The sequence below is a fragment of the Chanodichthys erythropterus genome, chromosome 14 (genome assembly GCF_024489055.1).
Source record: "Chanodichthys erythropterus isolate Z2021 chromosome 14, ASM2448905v1, whole genome shotgun sequence".
Classification (NCBI taxonomy): domain Eukaryota; kingdom Metazoa; phylum Chordata; class Actinopteri; order Cypriniformes; family Xenocyprididae; genus Chanodichthys; species Chanodichthys erythropterus.
This window is the reverse complement of record NC_090234.1, coordinates 21950100-21974962: the sequence shown is the minus strand read 5'-3', so window position 1 is coordinate 21974962 and position 24863 is coordinate 21950100. Positions and strand designations below refer to the sequence as shown.

The 24863-nt window shown below is 36.0% G+C and overlaps 1 protein-coding gene across 1 annotated transcript in view; it reads right to left on the bottom strand.

Annotated features, from left to right (window-relative positions):
- abca12 (ATP-binding cassette, sub-family A (ABC1), member 12) overlaps window positions 1-24648 on the bottom strand; it is a 42859-nt gene extending 18211 nt beyond the window's left edge. The window contains exons 1-31 of the mRNA XM_067408837.1: window positions 24551-24648; window positions 23117-23223; window positions 22736-22944; window positions 21903-21979; window positions 21630-21760; window positions 20871-21038; window positions 20391-20555; window positions 20022-20217; window positions 19730-19869; window positions 19015-19134; window positions 18824-18914; window positions 17906-18085; window positions 17273-17561; window positions 15752-15866; window positions 15340-15669; window positions 14002-14071; window positions 13777-13911; window positions 13487-13642; window positions 12839-13022; window positions 12457-12675; window positions 11181-11377; window positions 10597-10754; window positions 10130-10366; window positions 8954-9101; window positions 8518-8764; window positions 5901-5990; window positions 5090-5189; window positions 3675-3802; window positions 2572-2659; window positions 1657-1762; window positions 419-473 (exon numbers count right to left, since the gene is read on the bottom strand). Coding sequence (XP_067264938.1) covers window positions 419-473; window positions 1657-1762; window positions 2572-2659; window positions 3675-3802; window positions 5090-5189; window positions 5901-5990; window positions 8518-8764; window positions 8954-9101; window positions 10130-10366; window positions 10597-10754; window positions 11181-11377; window positions 12457-12675; window positions 12839-13022; window positions 13487-13642; window positions 13777-13911; window positions 14002-14071; window positions 15340-15669; window positions 15752-15866; window positions 17273-17561; window positions 17906-18085; window positions 18824-18914; window positions 19015-19134; window positions 19730-19869; window positions 20022-20217; window positions 20391-20555; window positions 20871-21038; window positions 21630-21760; window positions 21903-21979; window positions 22736-22944; window positions 23117-23223; window positions 24551-24578 — 4664 coding nt within the window. The 5' untranslated portion in view covers window positions 24579-24648. The remainder of the gene's footprint in view (window positions 1-418; window positions 474-1656; window positions 1763-2571; window positions 2660-3674; window positions 3803-5089; window positions 5190-5900; window positions 5991-8517; window positions 8765-8953; window positions 9102-10129; window positions 10367-10596; window positions 10755-11180; window positions 11378-12456; window positions 12676-12838; window positions 13023-13486; window positions 13643-13776; window positions 13912-14001; window positions 14072-15339; window positions 15670-15751; window positions 15867-17272; window positions 17562-17905; window positions 18086-18823; window positions 18915-19014; window positions 19135-19729; window positions 19870-20021; window positions 20218-20390; window positions 20556-20870; window positions 21039-21629; window positions 21761-21902; window positions 21980-22735; window positions 22945-23116; window positions 23224-24550) is intronic.
- Between the last annotated feature and the right edge of the window lie 215 nt (window positions 24649-24863).

The following is a 24863-nucleotide window of genomic DNA, read 5'->3' as shown; positions in this document are numbered from 1 at the left end:
AATCAATAAGCCAAGCTCAGGAAAAAAAATCAAAGAGGAGTAAATACAGGAGTCAAATTACATTAGTTCAAGTGCTTCACCAGAATGAAAATGTCAGAGCAATGTTTGCATATCTTATCTAAAGCCCATCATTTGGCTGATTGCTTTCTTTTCCCCACCACTGGGTCTGTGATTTGGTACCAGCCCAACTAATACGCTCAGTCTGTATTTGGTCCCACAGAGTACTTTATCAGCTTTAGCTGCCAGAAAGAAGGACGTGTGTGTGTGTGTGTGTGTGTGTGTGTGTGTGTGTGTGTGTGTGTGTGTGTGTGTGTGTGTGTGTGTGTGTGTGTGTGTGTGTGTGTGTGTGTGTGTGTGTGTGTGTGTGTGTGTGTGTGTGTGTGTGTGTGTGTGTGTGTGTGTGTGTGTGTGTTCTTACATGACATCCTCTTCTTGCACTTGGCCAGGGTAAGGGTGGCTGGATATGGAGATAGCTGTAAAGAGAGATTTTAGCACATGAGAAAATACACACTTGCCCGGCCAACACGTGATCAGCAATCTGCTCCTCCTATGAACCTTCGCTGAATTTATGCTCCGTTTTGCCCTGAATGAGTTCACCGGCTACATTTGAATGAATGCATCCCCCCTTTCTTTTATTGACTGCTAGGATTGCATTAATCTTGCCTGGAGGCGGACAGTGAATCTCAGCCACTGGGCCAGTCTGGCAGTGTTGAAATAAGACCAGCTCTATCTATTCCTTCATTTCAGTTCTCAGCATCTCTAATTAGCATTCAGACCACTCTTCCTTTGGGTGGGAGATAGAATAGACTTACTGCCCCCTGTCTAAGGGTAGTGGTATTACAATTTTTTGAGATTTACAATCTCAGAGGGCAAGGATGATATGTCAGCATATTGCAAAAAGGCATATTTCACATAAACCCATGTAATTATCAACATATGAGAACAAAAAAGAACTTGGTTGGGTTCTTTGTAATCAGTCAGAAGGTCTTCTTATGTCTAAGTGGGTGGTTCTTGCTCAGAATAAGCTGTTAAGTGCATTAGACCTTATGCTGCAAGTCAAAACTCTAGATGTGCAAAAGTAAGCATACAATAATAAAAATTCAGGATTGATAACACATTTTATCTGCAATACAACTTATAATTATTAGATATACACTACTGTTTAAAAGTTTGGGGTGGGTAAGATTTTTCATGCTTTTGAAAGAAGAATGTTATGCTCATCAAGACTGGATTTATTTGACCAAAAATATAGTACAAACATTAAAATTGTATAATATTGTTACAAATTAAAATAACAATATTTTTGTATTATTTTAAGTGTATTTTATTCCTGTGATGGCAAAGCTGAATTTTCAGCATCCATTACTCTTTTAGTGTCACATGATCCTCAGAAATCATTCTAATGCTGATTTGGTGCTCAAAAGCATATATTTTTAGGGGAAACTGTGATACAAATTTCAGGATTTAAAATATGCAAATGACAAAATGTCCCTTTTATGTCCCTTCTGAATAAAAGTATTAATTTCTTTAAAAAAAAAATAAAAAAATCTTACTGACTCCAAACTTTTGAACAACAGTGTATGTGAAATTTTATAGATTCTAAGAGAAAAGCAGAATCTATAAAACTAGAGAATTAGAGAAACAGGTTTAACTTACTATATTGTTGTCGTTTCTCAGGTGGCAAGCTGGATCTCAGGATGAAGTTGTTAAGGCTGTTGAGGTAGGCAGGCATGGTGTGGTGACCTTCTGGATTATACCAAACCTGTGTGAACACAAATATTAATACAATGCACCACAATTCCTCTATAATCACCTTGAAACTGAGGCTAAGGTTCTGTTCTAAAACATACTGAGCTGCATTGCCTTCTACTGCCTACATAGACAGCTGCCTTTAACAGGAAAACTAACAACCTAATATCCTAAAATGTGTAAAAATACAGTTATTACCTGAAATCATTCTAATACCCGATATTAGAATGATTTCTAAAGGATCATGTGAAACCGAAGACTGGAGTATAATGACGCTGAAAATTCAGCTTTGCCATTACAGTAATAAGTTACATTCTAAAATATATTCAAATCAGAATAAGTTATTTTTCATTTATAATAATATTTTACAATAATATTGTTTTAACTGTATTTATTCTTAAATAAATACAGCCTTGGTGACTTTTTTCAAAAACATTAAAAAAAATTTATAATGTTTCCAAACTTCTGACTGTACATATTAGCTCATATAAATATTGGGTGTTGAATGAACTTTCCTCTTGCTTCATTCATCATCTTGAAAGTATTATTTTTTTTCACTGAACTGCTTTCTTCACATAGGATGTATGCGATATTCCCTTAAAATGATGCAAAAAAGGTATCTTAGAAGGCAACATAATGATGCTGCCTACCTTTTGGAACAGCTTTCACATCAAGAGGGTGATTATGATGCATTAAAATGCTGCCTACGTGGCAGCTTACTTGGTTTTGGAACAGAGCCTGTTAGCGTCTATATAAACTGCTACGTTGGGACAATGAGCCACTTTGCCATTGAGGCAATGTAATATCACTCATCCAAATTACCTTACTAAGGGTTCTGTTTTCTGGCACATCTAACATGTCCAGCTTAAGATCAATGGGAAGAGGCTTTCCAAAGTCCCAGCCTCCATATCTGAAACAAAGCACAAAACAGCTTACATTAGAACTTATAACTCCTGGCTGGTGTAACATCTTGTTCACATGTTGTACATATTTATAATAACACTATAGTCTTCTGTAGAGCTGCTTATATCTGAATTGAACTCGTTCAATAATATATGTACTTTACACAGTTATAAATTGAACTGAACCAACACTGAACTGACTTGAGCTGAACAATGATACTAGTGTCTTTTTAGAGCTGCTTTACAGCAGAATTTGTCTCATATTTGAAATTTGCATCATTGATTTATATATATATAAAGGCAACTTGACATTTACTGGGTGCAAATTTTCTTGTCTGCAGTTAGCAGGGGAAAACTTTTGTCAAATGCGGGTCATTTATGCATTTGCGTAGGTATTTTGGTTAATGCATTCTAGGGTTAAAAGAGTGTTTTAAAAAATATCTTTTCATAACTTTAAATGGACTCACAGTCTGCAAATTTGTATTTTATTTTGCACATTCTTTATATATTAAAGCTCAATTTATTTAACAATAAATTGTGTTGAGACACTAAAGACTTTTTCCTCATGATATACTCTTAATTAATAGTTTTATGCCTTTGTTGAATTCTCATCCAATTTCTTAATAGAGCAATGATTTGCCTTTTTTATTACTTTTCCACCACCAAACTGCAGCTGGGCTGTGTATTTTATTACTTTTTTTTTTTTTTTTTTTTTTGTAAGAACAATGTATGAATAATAAATACTTGCCTTACTATTTTAGGTGTAATAAAGTATTTTCATGCCAGCAGCAAGCCCAAGTGCTGTGTGCTATTTGACTAGGATGGAAAATGTCAGCTGGTCGGAAATGCCATAATAAAGATAGGATAAACCAAAGTGCTTCCACTTTAATTATTAATCAAGCCAACCAGCGGTTCATAAATTCCTTAATATTCCACCTCACCATATTCTGAACTTATGACATAAAATAATTACCTTTTGAAATGAGTTTAATGCTGTTAAGTGACATGTGTAAGCAAATTCACCTGTTTCTGATGAAGTCATTCGCAGTGGCCAGCAGGTAGTTCTCTATGTTGATGCCCGTCAGGTTGTAGACAATCTGGGATGATGGATTTCTTATGTAAGGTGGTTCATAACCTGGTGCAGGACACGACTGAAAGGGACAGGAAAGTGAGTGATATTCTAAGCAGATACCACAATACAGGATTGGGAAAAATTCTGAATTTAACAATTTGCTCCCTGTCAATTTGAGAGTAGATGCCCCACAGGAAGTTGATTTGAAATAACAGGAAGAGGAATTTACTTAATTACAAGAAAATAACTAAGTAAATGACAAAAATACAGCAGAAAATTGCATTAGCCCAACTCAAGTTTGGTACCAAAAAAACATGATTAACTGCATAATTAAGTTAACTAATCATGTCTATTTACGCTCTGATACGTAATTGTTTTTCCTCAGTGGACATATTTCCCTAAAGTAGGTTAAATTCTTTTAAATAAGTTGGTTACACTTTATTTTACAGTGCCGTATTTTAATTAACTTTTAATTAAGTACTTTGAGTAATTACAAGTACTGAGTACTATTAATTAACTACATGTACTTACTATGGAGTTACAGTTAGGGTTTGGTTAAGGTTAGTTACTTGTAATTATGCATAATTTACTGTTATTACTATAGTAAGTACATGTAGTAATGTGTAACTAAGGCACTGTAAAATAAAGTGTTACCAATAAGTTAAAATAAGTTGAATACTACGAAGCCCCTAAAGGGACATGGTGGTGGAAAAACAATATGAGATGGGAGGAAAAATAAATGTCAATGCTTTTGTGTTCTCTCACAAATGTTTTGTGTTCCCCAAAGAAACTTTGCGTTCGCTTGCATGACGTTTTGTATTTCCCTGAGAAACTTTGCATCCGCTCACAAAACCTTTTGAGCTCTTTGCGAAAGCATTGAAATATTTTTTCTTCCATCTCATATGTTTTCCTTCACCATGTCTCTTTAGTGGCTCCATAGAATACTGTGGAACAAAACAAAAAACAATTTTAATTTCCATACAGTGGAATGTTTAATTTCCATCCACACTTTTTATTTAATTTTTTGTTTAAAAACTTATATAAACTTATAATGATTTTTATGATTTTTAAAAAAGTATTATTTTAATGATGAATTATTAAACATTCCAGGTTTCTAATTCCTTACATTTGAATGTTGATTTTGCATTCCATTTGCTGCCTTGATTCAAAGTCAAAGGAAGTGAATTTAAAAGGCATTCTCAAATCAATTCTGAAGGGCACGCAAGCCTGCTGTGATCAACAATCACCTTCACGCTATCAAAACACTAATGATCTTTATCAATATTTAAACAGTGAAAGATCCACATCATTGAGGATAAGTGATAATGTTGTTTGTGTTATGATGGTTATGCTCTGTTTGACCCACCTGCACTTGGTTGCTACACTTGCAGGTGGTAAATGTAGCAGAGCTGTTGCCTCTGGAGATCCATGTCTGAGGTCCTGTAGGAGGTCTCTCTTTGCAAACCCTGCCAAAAAATAAATGTTTTCTTGTATTAAAAAAGAAGAAGAAAACAATAGTCTAAATGCAGTACGCAGTGTGATGATTATTTTGAAGATATTTTGATAAAGTCTGTTAGGAAAATCGATTCTTTAAACATGAAATGCATGAGAAATGCAAATGATCCCTGGGTGAATCTCACAAAAACGTGCACGTGATGTTATTTTCTGAGATTTACGCCCCTATACAGAAGCATTATTATAAGCTCTTACAGAGGAATTACAAAAGGCAGAGCTTTCAGATGTGTGGGTGAAAGAGAGAAATAGAAAAACAAGAAAGCAAGAGAGTGTTATGAGCGAGTTACAGAGAGAGGAAAAAGAGTAAGATGAGAAGAGATGGGAAAAAAGCGTGATAAAAAACAGTGATAGAAAACTAAAAGTGGCACATTAGTGTGATGAAATTGAACAGGAACGCGAGAAGACCCACTGATACAAGCAGACAGAGTATCAGAGTCCCAGGGCTCAGCTAAGGAGATGGCAACCAGAGCTTAAGAACAGACCTGCGAAGATCAGAGAGGCGAAAATCATAGCCGGCGAAATGAAAGCCATTTGCAGTGGCCAGGTGAGATGATGCTGTGATATAAAATCACTCATGGCTTATAGCGGCCTGCAGTCTGATTACGGAGCTCAGAGTGCTGAACTGCACAGAGGATCACTACGACATATGGATGATTACTTACGAATCTGTGGGGTCTCTCATGCAGATGTGGTCAATGCCTGGATAGGACATCATGGTATCTACAAGACTGCTGGCGGTGGGATTCTGATTACTGTGGAGAGAATGTGCAATGGCAATGTTATGACTGTGCAAAATATTGAATATTTACACTTGATTAGACTAAAACTAGATTAATTAGTTAATCTAAAAATAAAATTAATGCATTTAACGCACTTGCCCCACCCAGACCTATGTAGTTCATCTGACATTTCATACACATGATTGATGATGAATATAATGCAGGGCAACAGCTCACTGCTCGATGAAGCCTTTAGAATGCAGTCAGAAAGTCCCAAATATTAAAGATATGGTGGCAATAATGACCCTGTTTGAGTTTGTCTCATATTTAGATCATGTGAGTTAAGCAATATCACCTGAGTAACGAGTGCAATATTACATGAGTGCCGTTTTTGTCCCATAGCCTATATGACGAGTGCAAATGCAATACTGATTTTATACAACAGTTCAGTTCAAGAAGTTAATATTGTATTATTTTAGACACAATATTGTCTATTTAGTTCAATTTTGCCAATGAAAATTTAAAAACAAAGCAGAACTGCTCGTCTCCGCGCAATGCACAGCAGTGTTTCATTTCTAAATCCGCGTTTTGAAGGAACCGAGTGAAATCAATGATTCAGCGGACCATTCATAAAAGATGTGTTGGACTTGAAGCGGCGCTACACAGACCGATCGGTGTATGATATCAAAGTACAGCGATTCAAAAGCATACGGAGCCGTCTCTAGTGGCTTGCGCGGTACTTTACTACTTGGATGTCAGACATGTCATCCGTCTGTGTAGAGCCGCTACAAGTCCAACAAGCCTGAAAAGAACCATTTACTTCACTCCTGAATGAATCAGCCGTTTGAATGAATTGAACAACTTAATCATTAAGACATTTACCGCCACCTACTGGCAGTTTTAGTTTCTTATTATAACCCTTAAATGCATACCTCGGGTCTTTATCGACCCGGGACATCATTTACTGACTCATTTTTTAAAGTTAGACATCGACCTTCTTAGTATTCCTCAATCAATTCATTATAAACAATATTACAAGAAAAAAAATCATAAAATTATAAAATAATGCCTTTTTTCCCCATTCATTTTTGGGTATAGGGTCGCTAACAACCCGAGGTGTGTATCAGTGTACGTACGTATATATTTTTTTTTGCACAACAATAATCGAGTCTTTGATGACGGAATAAGTGCAATTAACCTTTATTCCACAAGATGGCAATGTCTGATATGCAATGATGAAGTGATGTTTCATTCAGACGAAAGAATAGGAAGTTTCATTAGCAAAACATGAAATGGCTCAGCGATTTAATTACTGCAGAGCAAGTACTGAACGCAATCAAATGACTGTCACTGTTACTTGATGGATCTGGTGAAGCTGACAGCAATCAAAATATTGATTTTGAAGATACTGAAAAGTATATATATTTTTGAGATTGCGAATGGGCTCATATTCGCGATCACAAACATATTCTAAACTATCATTTGCTGAATGTACTGGGAAATGAGCTTTGACAATGACAGTAATGATGGCACAAAACATCTGCTCAAACTGAACCCTTCCCAGCTCCAAAAGGTAACAATTATGCTTTATTTTATTCTTCTGTAATTGTTACTATAATATCAGGTGAGTTTTATATTATTGCAAAAGGTAGAGATCCATCCATGTTAGATATAGATCCGGATCACTAAAGACCCGAATATGTAAGAATGATTGGTGAAACATTCATGCATTTAAGGGTAAAAAAAAAAAAAAAAAAAAATATTTCACCATTGATAAAAAAAAAAAAAGGTATAGTTCACCCAAAAATGAAAATTCAGTCATTATTTACTCATGTCCCAAAATGAGTAAAATTTAGTAAAAATGTTCATGAGTAAAAATTGAATGTTGATCCGAATAAAATATTTCTTTCTGCAGCTACTTTTTGTGATGTCTTTTTAATGCTTTACACAATAATGACTTTATTGTGTAATATATATATATATACACACACACACATACACACACTGTATATGTTGTGTAAATATTCAATATTTTGCACATATCAATACGCTGAATATAATTGCATATATATTATTTCATTTTTTTGCATACATACATACATACATACATACATACACATATATATATACATATATACACATATACACATATATATATATACACATATATACACACACATACCCAGTCATTCACAAAATTATCATTTTCTGTTATTGTTACCACCATTATTTTTGAGCAGATTAGCAAAATCAAAATTTGAATACATACATTTAAATGCCGTTCATGTAGCTTGAACCCATGACCTTGGTGTTACTAGCACCATGTTCTGCTTTTTAATACCCAAAGAATACATGAACTGATGAAATGTACACTTTGAATACAATGTAAATTGCTATGGATAAAAGTGTCAGCAAATTGCATAAATGTAAATGTAAATGAATAGATTATTAATCTCAAAAACAAGTTAATTGTCTGTAGTTCAGTCGTACCCATATTTTCTAACTGAATTCAGAGCTACTTCTGAAACACAGGCAAGGTGCACAACAGAGCGAGTCTAACCTGAAGAAAGCATACTGTTCATCAACGTGGTAGAGAGCAGGAGAAAGCACAATCTTAGGAAAGTGCTGAAGATCACTCTTGATGGAGCCCAGGCCCATGGCAGCAATTACAAAGAATACGGGCAACAAAACCTGGGAGAACAGCCCCTTCCAGTCTCTCCTGGAGTGATGCACACGTTTCAGCAACATGGCCATCACCCGCTGTGCAGTCAAAGCAAGCCCACTCACAGTCGAGGTCCCAGTGAGACCTATAAGAGAGAAGACGAGAGTGTGCCACGAGACAGAGGCAATCATCTCAACTGCTTCAATTCAGGTAGATTCTGAAGATGAGCTTTCAAAGTTCAAAGCTTTAAAGGGGTAACTGGGAAAGTGCAGGCCGTGGAACTAATTTTCCATAAAATGCTGCAAGAAGCTAATAGTCCTGAAAGACCACTTACTGGCTTTCTCTCCGAGGTACATGCTGTTGATGTCGTCAGGAATGCTGTCTCTTGAAGCACACATGTCATTCATTATTACAGACTCTGATACAGACAACGTTTCACTTTCTGTAGGCTCCATGTCGTCTCGAGTCAACTGCAGGAACACCTGAGAGAAAACACAATCTTTTTGAGTACACTTGGACAGGGTGGATCATGTTTTAGTTAGGTTAATATTAGAGCAACTTTCCCCCTTTTTATACTTCATATGTTGACCATTTTTTTACTTGACGTGTTTCACGCTCCTCACATGCACTTTGTTTGAAATCGTAAGTACACTGTAAAAAATTATTTTTCAAAGTTGTAAATAAAAGATTATTGGAGTAGGTTTTAGAAGATAATACAATTAAAGTCTTTCTACTTCAGAATTTCATGTTTAATTGTGTTACTTGCAATTTCTGAGTGAGAATTGTACACTGATTTTTTCACTGTAGAATGTGTAGAAATTGTGTGGGAATTTGTGATTATTTGTGAATATTAAAAACATCTTCTGAAGTTGAACAGAAGTGAACAAACTTTCATAGAGAAAATAGAAATTTAAAGGGATAGTTCAAACAAAAACAAATCTGTCATTATTTACTCACCCTCAAGTTGTTCTAATCCTGTTCTAAACACAAAAGATGATATGTTGAAGAATGTTCGTAGCCAAACAGTTGCTGGTCCATATTGACAGCTGACTGGTTACCAATACTCTTCAAAATATCTTCTTTTGTGAAAAAAGAAACCCATAGGGGTTTAGAACTTGAGGGTGAGTAAATGATGACAGAATTTTAATTTTTGGGTAAACTATCCCTTTAAAAAGCTTGGCTGGAAGATGTGACCCTCATGTTGGGAAACCATGCATTAGCTGACTAAAAATAGTAGCCTACACATGGACTGATTGCTTTAATAATTTGAATAGCATTTCAATAACTCAATATCTCCAGCTCTATGTAGCATCTTTGATTTTGAAATGATGTAAAATGTGAAGCTTGCACTATATGCGCCAAGAATCCCAGGCAACCTAGTGCAGTTTCTGGCAATCTTGGGCTGCGCTGTTTGAGGCTTTGAAGTTCACTGGGCTGGCAGTCAGAACCCCAGTGGCAGTGGCTCAGTCTATAATCCAATCCCACACCTGGGTCTTCATCTGATAATTACCTCTTCCAAGGTGGTGTCGGAAATGCCGTAGCAGCCCAGCTGAAGCTTGTCCAGGTTCTGATCCAGATCGGTGAGAAGAGACTGGTACGCAGCTGCGTTTTTGGTGTTGTACGGTGGGAGGGCGTAAACCAAATCGGCCACCTCTCCCTCCTTCCGTCGAGCGTCAGGCAGGTAGGACTGAATGAAATCCCTGATTTCTTCAATGTCAAACTTTTCATTTGAATCAAGAGTCTGAACCTGAATCAAAAGCATAGAAATGCATGTTGATATGACAAATTTTAAAATATGCATTCTGGAATACTAGAATTACCCATAAAAATCTCAAACTTCTGAACAGTAGTGTATATCAATGTGACTTAGTATTACTATTTGATACCATTACCGTACTACAGTACTCGCATGGTACTTTTTGTGAGAGTTAAGTCAAGTAAGAACTCAGTTGGAGTGAATGACTCCATCGGATGTACCTTCTTTGTGAGGGTGAGGTTGTAGCCTTTAGCCAACTTGTCTTTAAGGTAGAAGGGCGAACCACAGCATTTGAGGCCTCCGCGCTCAAGGAAGGCGATGCGGTCACTGAGAACTTCAGCCTCATCCAGGTGATGGGTGGAAAGAATGATGGTGTGTTCTGGACAGTTAAAACGAACACAGAGGCATGTCAAATCAAAGATCCACTGATACAGGCAAGACAGAGAGAGAGAGACAGACTCTGAACAAAGAGCTGATGAACAAAGATAAAACAGGAGAATCTGACATGACCCTCTTTTACGGTCTTAAATCCATGCTCGAGATAAATTCGCTAACTGTCTCAGAAGAAGATAATTAAACATCAGAGGGAGCATGACGGATAACAATCAGTCGTTACTACATCTACGTCTGGATTTTTCCCTGTCTTGATTTGACTGCACGCACCTTGAGAAAATCCATTCAAGCCTAATTAAATTCTAAACCAAGTGTCAGATACCCGATAAGAACAAAGTCCTTTGGGGAGTTTGCTACAGGTACAAGCCAGGAGATTATTTTCACCCTGGTCTAAATTGCAGAGGGATTTCACCTTGCTTGTATTGAAGGACAATGTCCCAGATGCTGCGTCGGGAACAGGGATCCACCCCGGTGGTCGGCTCATCTAGCACCACCAGCCGCGAGCCTCCGATGAAGGCAATGGAGATGGATAACTTCCTCTTCATACCTCCTGATAGGGTGCCGACACGCTTGTGGCGGTGGGCGTGCATGTCTGTTTCCATTAGAATTCTAAGACAGGAAAAAGAGGCACCATGTTAATGCAAATTTCTCATTTAGCGGATACTCTTATCTACAGTGATCTGAGGTAAAATGCCTTGCTCAAGGGCACAGTGTGTTCAGGGTTCGTCCATTGTGGGATTTGAACCTACAAACTTCTATCAACCCCATTCATTAACTACTAAGACAGACTATTCCCAAGTTAAGGAGCAATGTTGGGGACTCACTAAATATGCTGTAAAAATATATTTTTAATCTGTACTTTTTGTCAGAAACAGTTATCGTTAAAAACTAAACTGGAATAAAGCTGGAATAAAATAAAATATAAATTTGATGTATATTTGATGTAGTTTCATCTTTATAAAAAATATATAAAGATGAATCATTTCTAATGTTTAGAGCACTAAAAGAAGTTGAAGTACAAAAATTATTAACTGGAAATAAATGGACCCAAAACTGAATTAAAACCAAAATAAGTATATAAAAAAAAACTAATAAAAATTACATGGGCATGTAATAAAAATTAATACATTTTAATACATTTTAATTAAAAACAAAAACTAAAAAATATATAAATTTAAATGCCAATTCAAAATATTAATAAAACTATAATTGAATATAAATAATACTAAAATAAGACTGGTCTAAAAATATATATAAATATTTGATAATTTCAAGTTAATGAATATACAGTTTTAATTATAAAAAAATGCAAATGTATGTTTTTTTTGTATCTAAATATTTAGTTAAAATATGAATATTATGTTCATTCTAAATAACAAAATCAGTCAAAAACATCATCAGCAGTGTTTATGTATTATCATTTGTTAATAAAAACATTTCACCTTAAAGAGCATCAGTGTAGATACTTTTTCTTAGCAACTGAACTACTTTAAATTATGAGTAGGTTGTAGTGTGGGAAGCTACAGTTTTAAAGTAGCTTCCCCAACCAACACCATTAAGGGCACATTAGAAACCTACATGCTATATAAGTCAAGATAACAAATGGATTCAGGATAAAATTAATTTCTCTCAGGAAATGTTACAAAACAAAATAATAACATACTGTAAGACAAGTTGTTGAAACTTACTTGCGCACTTGTTCGTTCACTTCCTGTTTGGTCAAGTGGGGAGCTTTGATCTGAGCGTAAAGCAACAGGTGTTCCTTAGTGGTAAGATGGTCGAACAGGACATCATACTGCATGCACACGCCCATCTCCTTACGCACATCATCTATGGACGTCTGCATATCCATCCCATAAACCTCAATAGTGCCGCTGGTGGGTGAAAACAACCCCGTCAGAAGTGACCTGAAAAAGAAAAAACAAAAATATAGTTCAATCGAATGAAAAATTTTCTATTTTACCTAAAATTCATGTGGACTATGTATTTGTAAGCTTATTAGATTATTAAATCATTATCTTTGCAATCAACAGCATTATTTAAATATAGAATACGCTGTTCTGCTCTTACATAGTAGTGGTTTTTCCAGCTCCATTGTGACCCAGCAGAGAGGTGACATGTCCCTCATAGAAAGAAAGGTTCAGGTTGTCTACAGCATGCCGGCCTCCGTAGGTCTTTGTCAGGCCATACAGTGACACTCCAACAGGCAATCCTGAGTAGTCTTCTTCACCATTACCCGCCAAGCTACTTTTACCTAACACAGTTAACGAGAAACAAAGATGTTAAAATATTGCACAGAAATTGAAAGAATTAAAATGTATTCAACAGTTACAATTTGTGTCACCTTCACAGACGTTAGAGAGTGCAAATATATTGGAGCAAATAAATCTGAAGCAAATCTCTCAGATTTGTTAAGGGAAGAGAAATGTTTGGGGTCAAAAGAATTAATACTTCTATTTAGTAAGGGCACATTACATTGATCAAAAGTGACAGTAAAGACTATATTATTAATAATAATAATAATAATAATAAGACCCTAAATACTGGAGAATTGGCTACTAAACATTCAGATCCATCACAGGAATAAATTACATTTTCAAATAAAGTAGAAAGCAGTTATTTTAATATATAAACATATTTCACAATATGCAAAAGTTCTTTACCACTCAATGCTGCTATAGACCAATCAGAATCATAAATCAGTGTGTAATAATGTACCTTTGCCCTTGTCAGTGCTCTTTTGTTCCTGCATCATGTTGGTAAACAGCAACCCTCTGCCTATTTTCTTTGGCACTCTGTTACAGCAGCTGAACATATCTGCCCAGAAGGATCGTGTCACAGGGAAGTACCACGGAACACCAATGCCATACTTTCCTGATTGAGAGAAAAATACACTTGATTACAACAGTAATATTAAAAAAATCCTCTTGTAAAATGAATATTGTTTCTATTTATCTAACCACACATGAAAAATGGGCGACTTTCTCAGTTGAGCAGCTCACAAATACCTGGGAAGACCATGCGGATGTAAATCCCAATGATAAAATATACTACTGAGTCAATCAACAGCAACCAACAGAGCCAACCGAAGGAGGAAGTGTCACCAGCCAGAGGAGAGATATACATGTTGCTCCACTGGATGCCTGAGGTGTAAATACACAATATATTTAGTCAATGTAATTATCTCAAACAAAAACTAATTACAGAGAATCTGAGGGTTTGTGCCAACCTACCTTCCTCCTGTTTTTCATAGCGGGAGATATACTGACTGGCATAACTGAAGCATGTCGGAGAAAACAGACTCTGTGGACCAAAAACAAACACCGATTTATATTACAGCTGTCAATAGATGTTCATACAAAATCGATCATTCTGTCAGCATTTATTCTCCATCATGTCATTCCAAACCTTACGGAATCAGATTGTGACACTATAGGTAAAAAAAAAAAAACATGTTTGGAACAACATTTTTGGAATGAACTAGTCCTTTATTTGGCCTGGTTTGGGAAATTTTATCTGATTTGATTAAGATCTTTGTGAAGTCACAGGGAGAGTTTTGTGGCACCAGTAATGAAGGCGTCAAGTGTCCTGTAAAAGTCAGCCAGGCTGGAGCCAACGTGTAATTAACATGAAAAGTCCAAGAGGCTAAAAGCTTTCTTAAATTAAAAGTTGGTTTGATGATCTTGATCCTAACCAGACGCTACAATCTGTGGGGTGAACTAGTCCTTTATTTGTGATTTAACTCATATTTCTTGTAGTTAATATGCTAATGCATTCAAGAGATTCAACAAAATAATCTTTAATCATTGGGTTTAGTAATGGAATATATGCCCATATCAATATAACAAGACTGAACAGAGGTAAATTCCTACAAAAGCACTTTTACCTCACCTCACTCAAACAAAAACTGATCAAAACGCATGACAATAAAAATACAATAATGCAATAATTCACCAACAACTTTATAACCCCACACTTCCATGAGCATAATATTACATTTAAAGATGTTTTTTGCTGCTACCACGGCCTGTGCATTAGTCCTCTGCTGGTGTTCGCATTAACATTTCTATGAATGATGCGGTTTCACATTTGTGGGTGATATTTCACTTGTGGAGCTGCTATGATAATTAAATTTCACCATACAAAGAATGCAAATGACTTTTGTTAAATGTCCCGTCTGGCTTTGATTTATAAATAAATTATCTGTATTGTGTGTGTGTGTGGGGGTGTGTGCATATGGTTGTGTGTGTATTTGGTCCCCAAAATGATAGTAAAACCTGAAATCATGAGGAAAGTGACCTAACAATCATACTAAATAATGTGTAAATATAAAAATATAAAAATATAAAAATGCAAAAAGGTCCCCAACATGATAGAATGGTGTTTTAGAAATCAGAAAGAACAGAATGCAATTTATACTGTCAAACTGAATGCCTGAAAAACTCTGCATTAATTTTATATAATTAATCTCGTGCGCGTTAATATGTGAAGATTGAAAGCCCTTTTACATATCTCAAAATGTGACTGTGCAGTGATGTTAAATTGCAAACCAATTTAAATGCAGTACAGACCAGAGCGCTCTTCACAGAGAAGGAAAGATTGTCCTCCAAGTGGATCAGCACGATGAACGGGAAGAAGCAGATGATATAGATAAGGCTGCCACTCAGCCCGGCGATGTTGGTCTTATCAAAGAAGGAGCTGACCAGGAAGCTGATTGCAAGGACGCTGAAGCCGTAGTCACAAAGGTAGAGGAAGAGCACAAAGCCATCGCTGCGAGGAAGGATGCCGCCAGCTTTCAAAATGATGGTGAGGATGATGACAGTCACAAGCAAGAATACAGCACTCTCTATTAACCAGGCAAAGAAGTGACTGATGGGATTCACCCCCATCATTTTCATGTACTGTGGGATGAGTGAAAAGAGTTTAGTGATCTATTGGAAGCTTGTGGGAACAGACAAAGGAAAAATATGTTTGGTTCCAAACCTCATGAAGTCGTAGTTCTCTCTCGTGGACAAGTTTCTTCACAAAGTTGGCAACAAACAGCACCCAGGAAATCATGAGTGCCATTGGGAAGGCAAAAGCGATGCTGTTGAGATAGCTGGGAGGAAGAAAGATTTGAGATTAGCAGGTGGAGGTTGACGCTTGTTACGGTTGCAGCTGGTTAGGAAAAATAGTGCATCCATCTATTTGTTATAATATATAAATTGAGAATTCATTAAAATTAATGATTTAAAAATAATGGTTTGAATGAACAATTCAATGACTCACTCATAAATAATTCACATAAATATATAAATAATATAAATAACATAAATAATAAATAATAACACTTGTTTCATTACTGTATGAATCAGCGTTTTTGAACAATTCTCTTGAATGAATGATTCAACGACTCAAATACTTCCCGTGTTTCATTACTGGATGAATCAGCATTTTTTAACTAATTCTTGGATGAATAATGCAATGACAAAAACAATTTTTAACAGTCACCATCTACTGGCGTAACAATGTAATGATACAATCATTTTTGAAGTGCCAGGTTACTTTCAAAAGGGGATATGCTCTATTTTGATCGCTACCATAGACATCAGTGTTTATATCTGAAATATAAACTTTTATCCCGGTACTTCTGTGATCATTTGAATTATTGTAACACAGAAATAATGATTCTATGGGGATGAAAAGACATTTTGCTGCTTCATGTACCTATACATTAACTGCTCTCTCTTTGTCAGCGGCAGTGCCAATGCAGATTTGAATGTTTGTGTCAAATATTTGTCAAAAATTTGTATAATTTTGTCAAAGGTTTAATCAGACATAGCCGAATCGTTGTCATCTAGGAATAAGGTCAGGTGGGTGTTTAATCGAAATTGCGACCTTTTAACGAATAATCATGCAGCGCTACTATTACAGTATTTATTAACATTTGAAATAACTTTTATTTATATATTTTTTAGTTTTCATTTTACTTTAAGTTTTAGTAATTGTCATTGTTTTTTTTTTTTGTTCAAGTACTTCAAACTTTATTTTATTTCACCTTTATTTCAATTCATGAAAATGATTCTTACTAGTTTTAATAAACAAAAACAACAGCATCTGTTTAACAATCTAAAGCCACCTTTGCATTGCAAAAAATAATGTTATTTATATTGATTCTCATGCCTGGCCAACAGAAAATACAGTGCCATGACAACAGCTCTGATCAAGCACTTCATCTACACAGAACCAAAGCCAAACCTAAGCTTACCTTAAACCAACACAATTGTTTTGCTGCCTTGCAAGCACTACAGTTTAATGTAGCAAATGAAAATCTAGTATTTCTATGAAATACAAGAGGATATTTGTCTTACTAGAGTTTTTTCTAATAAACAAAATGACGCAGGTGTTCAGTGTTGGTGTAAAGCTGTTGATTATTTGTACAGATGCCACATATCAAGTTATAATCTCAGTCCTTATATGAGACGGTCAGTGTGTATGTGGGGTTTGTGCTTGTGAGACACTTACTCATCCTTGTAGTAGCAGGGATAAGGGAACGCCTGCATCTGGACCGCAGGCCCATCCACGGCTTTACCCGTCTGCATTTCGATGATGGCTCTCTCGATGCTCTCCTGCAGGAACACAAAGCCTCGGCTGTACCTCTGGGTCTTTGATGCTGAGATGAAGGCGTCTTTCACCCAGAAGGGATTTCGCGAACGGTCGGTGCGCATGACATTCTCGATGTTCATGCGGATGGTGTAGTCGATGTTCGGGGGCAGGCCGCTGGAGTTCTCCTTGGGAAGTTTGAAAATGATGCCTGTGAAGATGAGCAGAACTCGTGAGTATAAAAGGGAAGTTCAGTATGCGAGTGATCTGTTGTCATAGTAACCTCAGAGGCCTGCTGCTCCTCGATAACAGCGAAAATCTATATCTCAATGGAATTGAATCGAATTGCATTGAATTACAGGCTTTACAGCCCGATGACTCTTCAGTGTCTGTTGCGTCCTCAACTGGGAGTATCACCAAACGCATGAGTGGAGTAGTCAGTTGAAGAGGAATCTCCTGATGAGAGTGTGTATATGTGTGTGTGTGTGTGTGTGTGTGTGTGTGTGTGTGTGTGTGTGTGTGTGTGTGTGTGTGTGTGTGTGTGTGTGTACTCACTGGCGTAGAGCTCACGGTTTTGCGCCAGTTTCTCCGCCTGTTTGTCAAGTTCATCGGTGGAGTTGAAGGCTCGGTAGCGGTCGAAGTTGACACAGGAGGAGAGGTTCATCATCAGCATAGAGAGGGTGGTGATCTGCTGCATGATAAACTTGTTTTTCTCTAACAGGACTGTCATGTTTGCTGAAAATAGAGTTAGAAAAACCGTTCAAGCCACTGCAGATTTAGGATAAGACGCAAGTAATGCTTCTCTGGCTGTTGTCATGAGTTGTCAAGTGCTCGACTGTAAAACACTATTCAGACGGGGCTAGTTTTCCCTGAGGAGGTTTGGAAAATTTGTCTCTCACAGACTTAAGCCCTATTCGGAAAGCAATTATTTCTCAGGGAGTCATGATTTCAGCATTTAAAAATGGTAGTCTGAAATTTAAAGATTTAAAAGGATAGTTCACCCAAAAATGGAAATTCTGTGATCATTTACTCAGCCTCAAGTTGTTCTAAACCTTTGAGTTTACAAGGGAGAATTGACAGAAAACAAAATCTTATATATATATATATATATATATATATATATATTTTTTTTTTTTTTTTTTTTTTTACACACACACACGCAATACTAAAAAAATTTGTTCTCGTCATAATAATGAGAAACTTTCTTATAATTATTGGTTAATATCTTAAATTATTTATTAAAAAAACACCTCATTATTATAACTTCTCATTATAACACAAAACAAATTCTCATAATAATGACCTAGAAACTCATAATAATGAGAACCTTCCAGAAATAACTTTGTTTTACATAAAAATGAGAAACGCTGTTATATTGACTTGTCATCTCATAATAATTAAAAACTTTTTGTAATAGTAATGATGCATCACCATGATGCAAGCATTGCTTACATCAAACTCTTGAGAACTTACAGAATTGATTGAGAGTTGAGCTCATTTGTGCAACATCAATACCAGTCTGAGTCTGAATGAAGTTTTGGACGAAGGGATTGCGCAGAGAATTCTGTGAAGAGTTGTTTAATAAAACAGTTATGGAGGAGAAAAATAAATAAATAAAATAAAAAGTGTTTATTTGATTTTCTTCTTGACTCGTTGTAGTGTACCTGAAGTATTGGCAATGTTTTTGTCAGAATGTTAGCAGACTGCATCACATAGGAAGATGACTCTATCCACTCAGAAGCATAAAGCTTTAGATCACCAAACTGGTGCAGTGAAGAATTTGACTGCAGGAAAAAAAAAAAATGTTTTGTTACAGTCAAACACAAGGTCTTAAAAGAAAACACAATGTTTTATCTTTGTGACCAGACTTGGTCTATATCTTAAGAGGAGATTCCGACATGACTGTTTAGATGAAGGTCAGATGACCTTGTGTAAAAATGCAGGATTTATGCTGCAGTCCATCCCAAATCAGAAGTGGGATATTCCTATGTACTTTCCTTTGTTGGTATCTGATTCTCATCAAAGTCATATCCTAGCAACCAAACTATGGAGGATAGATGACGCTATGCATTGCTATAAATACAATTACCAACAGAAAGGGTCATTTACTGTGTTTCAACATCATGATCAACGCTTCTTTGAGCATACTTCTCCCCGGTTGCTGTCATATTAGCGTGATGTCATGCATTCACAGTTTCAAGTGATATTTTATCACACTTTCAGTGGAGACAATCAGAAAATTCTAACTTGAGAGCATAAAACACATTTAAAATGGTATTCGATCTCACATGTTTTTGCTTTTTACATGCATGCAAAAAAATCTGTTAATTATCATTAATGCATTTTATTATATTGGAAGATTCAGTTTTAAAGCAACACCTTTGTCATGATCTCTCTCGTCAGTGGTGTGTCTGGTGAGTAGAGGACCTGTCCTAACAGCATGGGCTTGAGGAAGGCCCAGGCCACTGCACCGCCTGTAGTGTTCACCATATCCAAATAGAGGTTCATACAGAAGGGACCTGGAGACCAAGACATAAGCAGTATATTAATTAAGCCTGACCACAGCACTTTATCAATCTGAACTCAATATGCTGTAAGCAGATTCTTGACAGGTCATTATCATAATGCTTTATTGCACATTTAGCTGTGTGCTGAGATTATGCGTTCATACTAGCATCGTGTGGGATTTTAAACTTCTCAATGAGCTCTTCTCTCTTGTGGTCCGCCTGGACGGAAGGATCAGTCTCGGTTACGATAGGAACATTAGTCAGGGCGAAAAGCGTCAGAATGCCGTTTTTGCACAAGGCACGGGAGATGGTGTTAAAGGTGGCCTTGCTAGACATGGTGGACCGCTTTCCCCTCACCAGCTGTGGGAAAGAGAATACAAAGACACATTAAAAATAAAATAAAATAAAATAAAATAAAATAAAATAAAATAAAATAAAATAAAATAAAATAAAATAAAATAAAATAAAATAAAATAAAATAAAATAAAATAAAATAAAATAAAATAAAATAAAATAAAATAGGGAGAACTTACACTGTGGAACTCTTGATTGGCCACCAGGTTTAGTTCTCCTATGTTTGTCAGGTATTCCTGCAGTTTGTTAATGGCAGGTACCAGTTTCTGCATTATGCCCGTCAAAAACTTGACCATCTCTAGCATGACTGCCACCAAATCCTGAATTTCTTTGGATAACATCAGCTGCAACAAAGTGTCACAGGGTTATGACAGGCAGCACCATTGGGTCTATTATTATTTATAATAAAGAGCTTTTCATTATAAATGAACGGTATAGCAAAATGTTGACCAGCTAACAGCAAGGTTAGGCTGACCCAGCCTTAATCTAGTAAAGTAAATAAGAATAATTCATAATAATGAATGTATAAGAAAAAAGCAACTATTATTATTTAGTTTCATAGTAATCATATGTGAAACAGTTGAATTTAATTAACTAAAATACAAAGAGGCAGCCTTTGTATTTCATTGGATGTACAGTATATACAATACATTCTTTACCCTGAACAAAGCAGCCTTTGTGTCCACATGACGAAGAAAGAGAACCGTGATGCTGTACCAATCATCTGACTGTTCACAGAAGGCACTGAAGATGACCTGGCCCATAGGGTCCAGTTGCAAAGACGAGGGGTCTGAGCATTGTTGTAGGTTTGTCAACCATGTCAAGATCTGTGATGAGAGGAAAGAGGACAAAAAGAGACCATTGCAATCATTTGGTACTCTACAAGACTTCACACTAGTGATAGGCCGATATATCAGCTAATATTTGGTTATTTTAAAGGTTGTTTGCAATAACTCTACATGCTTTGTCAATTAACAGTAGTGTACTACTAAAAGATCTACCAATATATTCATTTTTATATGTTTTTTTTTTCTTCATATTTATTTATCTAATTTTAGCTTTTGGTTAGGACATAACTATTTCAAAGAATTTCAAACAAATTGTTAAGATTTTCAGTTTCATTTCTTTATTTATCCACATACTGGTTTTACTAAAGGGTATTGCTCAAATGCAGCTTTATCAAGAATAAAGCCCTACATCCCTTCATGAGAAAGTCAAAGGCAAAAATGGCAATGAAAACGGTCAAAGAGGTTGAGGTAGGATGAAGAGGATGGCAAAAAATCCTTAGGAGAAACCAAGACTCTGCAGGGGGAGCCTTCTCAGAATAAAGTGTGATTTCATTTTTTTTTTTTTTTTTGTGTGTGATTTTTGGACACCTCTTTTGAGCCCCTCAGATGTATGCATGAGTTGTGATGTACCTGCATGTTGCTGTCGGGTAGAGGGTAATCTAGCAGAGCCTGAAGAGCAACAGGGGGAAAGTTGGTATACCGCTCGACATCCTGAACAAACTGCGTTGTATTTTTAAGCAGTTCTGAAACTTTCACTTCAGCTGTCAAAATGCAAGACAAAAGACAAGTGAGAGAGCTGACATGCATGGCAAAGTTGAAAAAGACTGATTGAACCACCCTCTGATAGCTAAGGAACACTGGTGTTTCTGCAATTCTTTTGCTGGAAGCGACAGCGGTACACACCTGGAGATGTAATATTGATATTAAGAGATTTCAGAGTGGAGACGTTGAAGCCCACAATTTGAGAGAGAGTTGAGGTCCTTTAAAAAGAGAGAGAGATTAAAACCATGAGTATTATTCCTGTAGACAAACCTTTCAAAATGCTGTAAAGTGTATTATATAAATAATTATATAAAAATAGAAAATATTGTTTTTTAACATTATTATATTAATATTATTATTGACAAATACTGTAGAATACTATTATTTTAAATGGAAAACTGTGAAAGAGCAAGTTTTTATTTAATTATGTTTTGTTTTGTTTTTTATTAAAAAAAAGATGTGTAAACATCTGGTGAATTGGTGAAACAGGTGAATTTAACCTATTCATTGGAATTTTGGGTCTGAACAAACTGAAAAAGTGGACATTTTAGGCAAGTGAGTTTAATCGTGTTGGTTGAACCACTGTAGTCACATGAACTGTTTTAAATATGTAGCTTTAGTAGCTTTCTGGGCATTGAAAGTTAATTATCTTACTGGCAATACAGGTCTCACTGACTTAATTTAAGTTCCGAAGATGAACGAAGGTTTTACAGGTGTGGAACGACATGAGGGTGAGTAATTAATGACAGAATTTAAATTTTTAGGTGAACTAACCCTTTAAGCTGTGCATGCTAGAGAATGTGACACTAATAACAAATGTAGTGCAAATTGTTGACAAAGTAGCTTGTTGCTGGAAAGGCTTCATTGTTTTGAAAAGAAGTTAACTGATTACTAAAAATGTTAGTTCCAACACTGGTAACATGCATAATACAAGCTACGACAAAAAGGTTGAAAGTCATTATAGAATGCAGTACCAGTCCACTTCAGTGTTGTAAGTGCTAGGGTCTCCAACAAATGTCTCGAAAATCAGATCATAGATGTAGGCGCTTTGGTTCACCAGGCTGGTTGAGAGCACATGTAAGGCCTGGATTGCGGGAACAACGGTGTCACACAGCAGTCTAGGGCCTAGTGGCAGAACCTGGCTGATCAGCTGCACAGAGGCCATGTTTTCCAGAGCACACACCTACATTATCAAGAAAGAAAGTTACAGTTAAACCAGCACTACGCAGAAATCCACTCTTGTGCTACTGTATAATGACAAATATATATGTACATCTTCAGAATACTTGAAATATAGCATAGGAGTTAAATTACATACTAAATATGTAAAAAATCTAAACCATCAAAAATCTTACCTGAGTTAACAGGTGGTCCAGTATCAGGCCTGAACTCTCATTTGCCCAGTTGCCTGAGCCAAATTCAAAGGCAGTGTTTAGCACTTGCTGTAGAAGATGCAGATTTTCTGCAGAGAGGCGAGAGAAATGGAAGAGAGAAAACAAAGAATCAAGCTTTTGTAAAGCTAAAGTAACTTGAATTCCCTACAGGCATCATTACTTGCACCTAACTCCACTTTCAGGCCAACCTCACAGTGCAGCAAGCAGCAAATGATCTAGCAAAGAAACCCCCCTTAGAAAAGAGACATTGAAAAGCTTTATGGTGCTGTGTGCTGATTTAGATCTGACAGCTCTTACGTGTACAACACCTCAAGTGATATAAAAGATCAGACACTTATGAGGGAAATTAAATGCTCAAAAAGACATCAGCTTTATTAAAGAAAATATAACGCAAACTGAGAGGCTTAAAGAGCATCTTATCAATGAAAATGAGGGAGTGCTGCAGATAAAGTGAGGAAAAAGCTGTGGATCTCCAGAGGGGGGGAAATGGTGCACTGAAGTACAGCATGATGATATATTTTAAAGTTAACTCTTAAAAGGATACAAAAAAGAAAATTATTTACTTGGACTGAGATCTAGTGATCTAATTTTGTCTCGTTTTCTGGTAAAAAAAAATATCTAAATATCTGTAAAACAAAAACTTATTTCAGAATTAAAATTAATACTTGAGACATGTTTTCAGAGCATATATCTCAGTTAGGTTTGTTTTTCTTACCTCATTGTTAAATTTTCTTGTTTAAAGCACAAATGTCTCTGTTTTGTTATATTTATGCCTAAAACAAAAACAACTTACCAATGGGGTAAACTTATTATTTTAAGATACATTCTCAAAAAATTTACGGTTAAAAATGTCTTCCATCCATTTGTGTTTTACAGGAAAAAAAAATTGGAATGACACAAGAATAAGTAAATTTAAAGCAGCTGGGCTGATAAAAAAAAAAAAAAAAAGTAGTGAGGAAGAAAATATTTGCTATTTTAAAGAGCACATGCACTGTAAAAGCCTTTCTCTGGCCACATGCCTCCTGGCTGAATATTGCAGAAAACTGACTTCAAACCTGCCGTTTACTGCATTGCTATGAAAACCAAAATTTTTTGCAATGACATAAACATAAAGCAGCATACATTGTTTAATGTCTATGGAGATTACTAAGAGTAATTTATTCAGTGGTAGAATCTGGAGTCTGCAACATTTATTGTGCACATACATCTTGTTCTTGAGCTAAACAAATGTAAATTATGCAGAAAAATAATTATGTATTCACACGGCTGAATGCAAAATACTTATATGCGCTATATGCAACTGTGGATATCTAGTCAGCATATAAGATTGTGGAAATAAAACCCCTGAACAAACAGTGTTAGATGTCAGTAGATCTTGCAAGATGATTTATGTACCTTGGGATTCGTTGGCCAGACTCCTCATGATGGACTTAATAAGAGAAGAATACTGCAGGTCATCTGGAAGGCTATTAGCAAGGTTTGTCAGCAGCACAGGCAGCCTATGTAAACAAAGAAAAGTTTCATTAACTAACAATATCTTTTTGCTGGGTTAAATTAATCATAAGGCACTATGCTATGGATTATGATCATTTATATTCATGACCTCAAGAATGTGTTCTTTCTAGGGCTGCCCTCTAATAGTCGACTAACATTTAGTCGACGAGAAGAGGCTTAGTCAACCAAAATTGGTATTAGTCAGTTAGTCGTA